This window comes from Armigeres subalbatus, chromosome 1 (assembly GCF_024139115.2).
Source record: "Armigeres subalbatus isolate Guangzhou_Male chromosome 1, GZ_Asu_2, whole genome shotgun sequence".
In the NCBI taxonomy this organism is placed as follows: domain Eukaryota; kingdom Metazoa; phylum Arthropoda; class Insecta; order Diptera; family Culicidae; genus Armigeres; species Armigeres subalbatus.
Window position 1 is genome coordinate 196,031,647 of NC_085139.1, and position 7,788 is coordinate 196,039,434.

General features: G+C 40.0%; 2 protein-coding genes across 2 annotated transcripts; one reads left to right on the forward strand and one right to left on the reverse strand.

Annotated features, from left to right (window-relative positions):
- The first annotated feature begins 359 nt into the window (after positions 1–359).
- On the forward strand, positions 360–5,796 carry LOC134206881 (uncharacterized). Its single transcript, XM_062682624.1, has 2 exons — positions 360–658; positions 4,733–5,796. The coding sequence occupies exons 1-2, from the start codon at positions 559–561 to the stop codon at positions 5,794–5,796; spliced, it is 1,164 nt and encodes a 387-aa protein (XP_062538608.1). The 5' UTR covers positions 360–558.
- A 585-nt stretch (positions 5,797–6,381) lies between these two features.
- Positions 6,382–7,320, reverse strand: LOC134206882 (uncharacterized). The gene is made up of 2 exons (XM_062682625.1): positions 7,147–7,320; positions 6,382–7,088 (listed from the first exon to the last, which is right to left on the reverse strand). The coding sequence occupies exons 1-2, from the start codon at positions 7,310–7,312 to the stop codon at positions 6,382–6,384; spliced, it is 873 nt and encodes a 290-aa protein (XP_062538609.1). The 5' UTR covers positions 7,313–7,320.
- Positions 7,321–7,788: the final 468 nt, after the last annotated feature.

The window sequence follows — 7,788 nt, forward strand, 5'->3', positions numbered from 1 at the left end:
GCGGCGTATTTGTCGGAAGCACTTCACAAAAAGATTTTGTAACAGGTAAATTGCTTGAAACTAACTATCTTCTCGCTCTGGAGAATTATCTCTTGATTATCAACTTTATAAATTTACTTTGAATAGTTTTTGGGCTATTTTTGTGATAAATGGAAAACCTAAATCAATTCACCTAGCGGTGGTAAAGCCTTTTTCGTGAATTATGAAATGCATTGAGATTAAAAGGTCAAAAAGCACTTTAGAGAGATCCGTTAATTTACATTTGGTTGCAGTAATTTATATGCATTGCCGGTATTATTAAACATTTATCTTCATTTTTTTTTTAATTCTATTCTACTTTTAGTACGGACCCGTTACCTGAAACCCAACGTTATTCCTAGTAGGAACCTAGTTCGGCCATTACAAGGTACTCATGCTTCGACACAATTTTGGTTGCATGATCACACTTATTGCAAGGATGGCAGTAAGCCAAGGAGTAATCGCAGTTGTTTCGTGGTTGGCTGCACAGCAAAGAGCAGCAAAGGTATAATCCTTCACAGCTTTCCGACAAATAAGAGGATGGCGAACGTATGGTTAACTGCAGTGAAAACTTCCGGAAAGGTGACAAAAAGCGCAAAAGTCTGCAGTCAGCATTTCCATGATAGCGATTATCGAACAGGTGAGGTTCAATTTTTTATTATACTTTATACTGTACCTACCTGTATGCATGAATGCCCATTTCAAAAGAGCGAAACTGCTTGAAACTGATGAAAGCAGCGAATTCTCTTCCTTCATTGCATGGCGCTGGATTGCGTTGGTGGGTTCAAATAAGCCCACCAGCGACGGGAGAAGCTTTTGTTTACAAAAGCAGTTTCGCTCTTTTAAATATATGTATATATGTATATATCAGAGGGGGGGGGGTCAAAAAATCGATTTTGCTTCACAGCGCTCATCTTATTCTGTTTCATGCTCTAAGTGTCCCCCAAAAGATTTGAGCTGATTTGGACGAAAATTGTTTTAGCACAAGCCGTTTTAAGTTTGCATGGAAATTAGTATGTGGAAATTTAATTTCAGGTTTTTTTACGCGGATGGAATGCATTAATTTCTTGGTTAACCTGAATTTTCACAGCTTTTAAAATACGCCCTGAATTTTCTTTTGATTTTTGTGAAATTTTCGTGGGGTTAACTCATTGTTTCATTGACGCTGAGGGTCTTAAACGACTAAAACCAAACCGTGTAAAAAAAACCTGGGTGTATACAGAATTAAGCGCTTCCCCATTAAGAGCAGATAAAAAAAACTATGTTGCTAAAAAAACACACGATTTTTATACAAGTTGTGCAACTTTAGTAATGATCAATAACACTAGGATACATTCGCTGAAAAAAACTTACGCAGATACATTCGTGCCGAAAAACGTTGTACTTAACTAAATTTTCAAATGGCTACACACTTAGCTCATTTCACAGTATTCGGTAAATTTTACCGAAATCTCAACACCAGAACTGTTCTGAACCAGAACGGATTTTAAAAATCAAATTTTTGAGAAATATTGGTATACTTAACATATGTTCGGGGTTCTGCCAAAACGCATCAAGCGGCTTTTTAACTGATTTGTAATATTTTATTCTTAAAAAGGAAATTGAAAATCATTTCATATCGATTCAAATGAACGTTTGTAGAAGGATATCCTTAGTTATGAGATTGAGAGACATCCAATACCATTTGTGATCGATTACATCTGCTAAACGAAATCTTGGCCAGAAAAATTGATGATTTTTTGTTGGTGCTTGGTGCGATGTGACTGAACCCCCGTGGCCACCTGAAACACCTGGAACATAGGAAATTTTTTGGATTCAAGTACATTATACACATTTTATCAAGATAAAATTGTTGTTTTTGCTTACAACTTGGCTTATAGCTGCAAATTAGGCAATAAACTGTTGATTTGCCTTGATATTTCACCGTTTCCACCTTGGTGCCGACAACCGAAACTAGTACCCTTTTAGAAAAGTGAAAATGATAGTTCAACTGCCATCGCTACGATGGCATTCAATATTAAATTACAAATGCTTTGTAAATACATAATGCACTTACCTATCCGATCGTTATACTTCGATTTATAACACTTGGCAAACGACCAAAAAAAAAACTTTGGAGTGCGTTTTCACTTGATAAAAAAATGTTTTCTCTGTAAAGTGAAACAAAGGCTTCTAAGTGATGCGGAAATGAGCATAACAATATCGTGCTTATATAGCACACGTCAAAGTTACGAAGGGTTGCCAACTACCGACTAGTGCAGGCAACCGACCACCTGCCCCTAATTATATAATAAGTTACAGGATTTCTCAAAGATTTCCTGAATCATTCATATAGGAACTTCCGGAGGAATTCCTGAAGAATTTTTGAAGGAATTACCGGAAGAATTCATGGAGGAATTCCTGGAGGATGTTCCGGAGGAACTTCCTGAGGAACTCCTGGAAGAATTCTTCAGGAAGTTAAAGGATTCCTCGAAGATTTCCTGAATCATTCATATAGGAACTTTCGCAGGAATTTCTGGAGAATTTTTGAAGGATTTACCGGAAGAACTCCTGGAGGATGTTCCGGAGGAACTTCCTGAGGAATTCCTGGAGAAACTTCCGCAGGAATTTCTGGAGAAATTTCCAGATGAATTCCTGAAGGAACTCCTGAAGGATCGGAGGATTTGCCGGGGGAACTTCCGGAGGAATTCCTGGAGAAATTCCCGGAGGAATTCCTGAAAGAACTCTCGGAGGAATTCCTGGAGAAACTTACGAGGAAATTCCTAGAGGATATTCTGGGGGAATTCCTGGAGGATCTTCCGGGAGGAATTCCTGGGGGAACTGGCCGGGAAATTCCTAGAGGAACTTCCGGGGGAATTCCTGAGGGAACTTTCAAGGGAATTACCGGAGGAACTTCTGGGGGAATTCCTAGAGCATCTTCCGGGGGAATTACTAGAGGAACTTCCAGAAGAATTCCTGGAGCAACTTCCGGAGGAATTCTTGGAGGAACTTCCGGAATGATTCCTGGAGGGACTTCCAGAGGGACTTCTTGGAGGAACTTCCGAAGGAAATTCCTGGGGAAACTTTCAAGGAAATTATCGGAGGAACTTCTGGGGAATTCCTGGAAGATTTTTCAGGAGAATTCCTAGAGGATCTTCCGGGGAATAACTAGAGGAACTTCCGGAGGAATGCCTTGAGAAACTTCCTAAAGAATTCCTGGAGGGACTTCGGAGAGATTCCTGGAGGAACTTCCAGAGGGAATTCCTGGAGGGACTTCTGGAGGAATTCCTGAAGGACTTCGAGGAATTCCTGAAGGGACTTCCTAAGGAATTCCAGGAGAGACTTCCGGAGGAATTCCTGGAGGAACTTGCGGGGAAATTCCTAAATAAACTTCCGGGTGAATTCCTGGGGGAACTTTCAAGGGAATAACCGGAGGAACTTCTGGGGAAAACGAAATAACTCTTATGGCGACTGTGGAAAACTTAATTGAAAATCAAGTCGTTTTCGGCCGTTGCAGTCTTGTTAAGCAGCAAAAACAAGTTTACTTCCGCATCCGACGGTTTCGGTAATTTATGGGGGAATTCCGGAGGAATTCCTGGAAAGACTTCCAGAGGGAGTTCCTGGAGCGACTTCCAGAGGAATTTCTGGAGAAACTTGCGGGTTAATTCCTTGAGGATCTTCCGGGGGAATTACTAGAGAAACTTCTGAAGGAATTCCTGGAGGGACTGGAGTGATTCCTGGAGGGACTTCCAGAGGGGACTCCTAGAGGGACTTCCGGAGGAATTCCAGGAGGAACTTTCGGGGGAATTCCTGGAGGAACTTTCGGGGGAATTACCGGAGGATTTTCTGGGGGAGTTCTTGGAGGAACGTGGGGGGAAGTTCCTAGACGAACTTCCGGGGGAATTCCTAGAGGAACTTTCGGGGGAATTCCTGGAGGAACTTTCGGGGGAATTACCGGAGGATTTTCTGGGGGAATTCTTGGAGGAACGTGGGGGGAAATTCCTAGACGAACTTCCGGGGGGAATTCCTGGAGGAACTTCCGGGGGATTTACCGGAGGAACTTCTGGGGGAATTCCTGGAGGATGTTCCGGAGGAATTCCTGTAGGGACTTCCGGAGGAATTACCGGAAGTACTCATGGAAGAACTTCCTAAGGAACTCATGGAAGAACTTCCGAAGGAACTCCTGGAGAATCTGCCGGAGTAATTCCTGGAGAAACTAACGGAGGAATTCTTGGAGGAACATGCGGAAGAATTCCTGATGGGACTTTCGGAGCGATTCCTGGGGCAGCTTTTAGAGTACTTCCTGGTGGAATTTACGGAGGAATTTGTGGAAGAATTTCGGAAAATTTCTATTGCTTGAAATAAGCTTAATTATAAATTAGAAATAATTATTGAAACCAATCAATATGATGTGGTTTTAGTTGAGTAAAAGCACCTTTTATCTCTATAGGTTTTTTTTCAGCTGAGCTTAATGGAAAAGCGCTATAATCTGTCCATGCAAACTTAAAACGGCTTGTGCTAAATTAGTTTGTATCCAAATCAGCTCAAATTTTCGGAAGACACTCAGGACATGAGACAGAATCAGAAGAGTGATGTGGGGCAAAGTCTATTTTTGGAACCACCCTAATCTACATATATATGCCACTTATATGCCTTGATACGGAGTTAGTACCAACGATTTTCAGAACAAATGAAAACTAGATTGTTAAATTAGTTTATTTAAACTTATTTTCAGGTACCAAACTTCTTACCAAAAATGCTGTTCCTTCTATGAATCTTCCTACCACGCTTCTACAAAAAACCGAAAAACAAAGGATTGCTCAGAATTCATATGCCCGGAAATTTCAAAGTCCTCGGAAAAATAAAGCAGTGCCTGTTGAAAACAGCTCTAATTATACAGGTGAAGGTGAAGCGCGTGCCAGTGCGACTGAAGTCGTTGAGAGCAATTCGGATCACTTTGATGCTCAAGATACGCAAGGTGAGGATAATCTGAGATTGCTGGCTGAGTTGCCCTTCTTTGAGGATGCAGCACATGAGAAAAAGCAAAGCGATGAAACTTCGAAGAATCAACATTTAAACCACGATAAAACACCGATTGAATTTGCTTTCCAGGAAATACGTAAAACAGAGAACATGATACTGAGCGATCTTTTAGTAACTGACAAAGACATAAATGTCTGGACAGGTGTCCCGACTCTTGAACTCCTCGCTGCTATAGCACTCGCAGTAAAGCATTTAGAAGACCATGTATATACGAAGCAGTACAAGATGCACACTACAGATCGTGTAATCCTTACGATGGCAAAATTAAAGCAAAACATATCGTTCGTCGCACTAGCCACGCTGTTTCGAATTTCTCCGTCATCAGTATCTGAATATTTTTCGCACACGGTCTTCTTATTATCTGAAGTGCTGGGCAGAATGGTTTACTGGCCGTCGATGGAGGAAATTTCTCGCAATATTCCCTTCTGCTTTCAAGAAAGTTTTCCACGTGTGCGTTGTGTACTTGATTGCACTGAAATTGGGATTAGTTGTCCTAATTGTCTTAATTGTAGAATTTCGTGTTACTCCAATTACAAGCACAAACGTACTGCCAAATTTCTCCTTGGTGTTACGCCGGCAGGATTGATAAGCTTCTGTTCGCGAGCATACTCTGGAAAAGCATCTGACAAACACATTTTCCTGAAAGAAAATTTTATCGCCAAGCTGGACAAACACAAAGATGAGATTATGGTGGACAAGGGCTTTGCAATCGAATCTGAATGTCTTCAAACGGAATCCGGCTTCACATTCCCCTAAGATGGTACACGACAGGCTTACAGAAGCGGACGCACTACTGAATGAGAAGATAGCTAAGGCTCGTATTCATGTTGAGCGTGCTATCTCCCGAGTCAAAATTTTTGGCGTACGCAAGCATGCTCAAACATGTGGACGAAATACTATTAATTATATGCGGATTAGTTAACCTCTCAGCACCCATACTACGAGACGACAAATTTTAAAGGCAACATATCTCGGATATTTTGAAAAGTTTAATATCGTCTATTATCTTATAAATATAAACAAATGCATTGTAAGTCAACATATTTTGAATAAAATATAAAATGTTTAAAAACGCATTGTATATATTTCAACCATTTAATCAACAGGTAAGATTTAGGTAGTACTTATTCCGTTACTCTACGTTTGTCTTAACAAGTTTTGGTAGGATTTTGTAAAATAAATACCTTTCAGAGAAGGGATCAAGTCCTCCAAAAACGCTTTGTCATATGGTACTTCAACAACCAAAAGTTATCTTCCTTCAATGAGTAAACGATGAAGTCTGTCCGTGGGCAATTAAGAACGAACATATTGACCTGTACTTGGGCATAATAGGCATGTCGCTTATTCAAACAATATTTCTTTTTCCTCATTAGCGCTTGTCACTTTCACGTAACGCTGCGTAGCATTGCACTTAGTCGTTAAATATTCCAATCCATGTTCCTGTCCACCTGTTGGGCATTTTATTTCCAACACAACCCTTGATATCGGATCAACACCATCAGGACTACCTCCTATCCATGATTCATAATGGTGAATGATAAATCCAGTTTTCTTCATATTCGGATTCCGCTTCTTTAAATAACACAGGAACGCAGTATCTTCTGTATCCTTGCCAAAGCGAGTACTTTTATTCTCGAAGCTGACCGGGTTCAAATATCGCTTGATCTTCGTGTCCCAATTAGCTTTAGGGTTCTTAGAGTACGTATAAAGTCCATAACAAGAACTGGCAGTTATTCTCTTCGCACGTTGTAGTTTCCATATTTTAGTATCCTGGGATGACGTTTCCAATCCAATTTCGAGCACTTGATCTATGGTAGTTTTGACCGCTTCATCATAGAACAATTTGTGCCCGGGTGCTAGAAACACGTTATCAAGTGAAAGTGCCGGTTGTGTGATAGTATCACAATGCGATATCAGCAAACGTAGCTCATCTTTTGTGCAGATACTGATGACAGGTCCAGTTGATCTAGCGCTTATTCCAGAATGAAACTCGATCCTGTTAATATTTCTTCCCCTGACGTGTTTTGCAAGCGCCGAATTCGGAACGACTAAAATATATAACAGTTTAAATAAAAATAGTTTCATAAATGAATTCATGTGCAATACCTGACAGAATTTTTGAAAATGATTCAGACAGTATCTGTTCTCGTTTTGCGTCGTCCGTGCACTTAAGCGTTTTAACCTGTCGAATACAGCACAGATCCTGGATAGGTTTTGCACCCCATTGTGATGTTTTTTCAGCTCTACAGTATCCCCAAGCTTGTTTTTGCATCAGTGCAAGTTAACATTTCCAGAGTTCTGAATCTAATAAAAATACCAAAAAAAGTTTAAATTAATGTTTTTATGATAATAATAATAATAGATAAGCCTGCCAAATACGTCTACGCAAGAAAACTTAAAAGTATCAAACTAAAAACATAAGAATATATAGTATATTATACTTACACAAATTGAAATAACATCTTTTGTCTAAAGCATCATACAAATGACCAAAGCCCAAAGAAGTATTCATACATAGTAAAGTATACGTATTACGTATGAGAAGGATATAACAGGTATTTGCTTGACGTGACGTATTTCGAAGATCATTTAGAAAACTGATTGTTAAAGTATGTTTAAGTAACACTTACTGGTTGATCTGTAGCAAACAAGCGACTATGTGCTTGCATCGTCTTGTACCTGCTTTGCATGAACAGTTTAATTCCACATCTTGTTGTCGGAGCAAAGTTTGAGATGTACTTCGTGGGG

Coding starts and splice junctions, on each gene's coding strand:
- LOC134206881 (XM_062682624.1), top strand. CDS start 559: ATGGCGAACGTATGGTTAACTGCAGTGAAAACTTCCGGAAAGGTGACA. Junction 659..4,732: donor TGATAGCGATTATCGAACAG/GTGAGGTTCAAT, acceptor ACTTATTTTCAG/GTACCAAACTTCTTACCAAA.
- LOC134206882 (XM_062682625.1), bottom strand. CDS start 7,312: ATGCAAAAACAAGCTTGGGGATACTGTAGAGCTGAAAAAACATCACAA. Junction 7,089..7,146: donor ATTTTCAAAAATTCTGTCAG/GTATTGCACATG, acceptor TATATATTTTAG/TCGTTCCGAATTCGGCGCTT.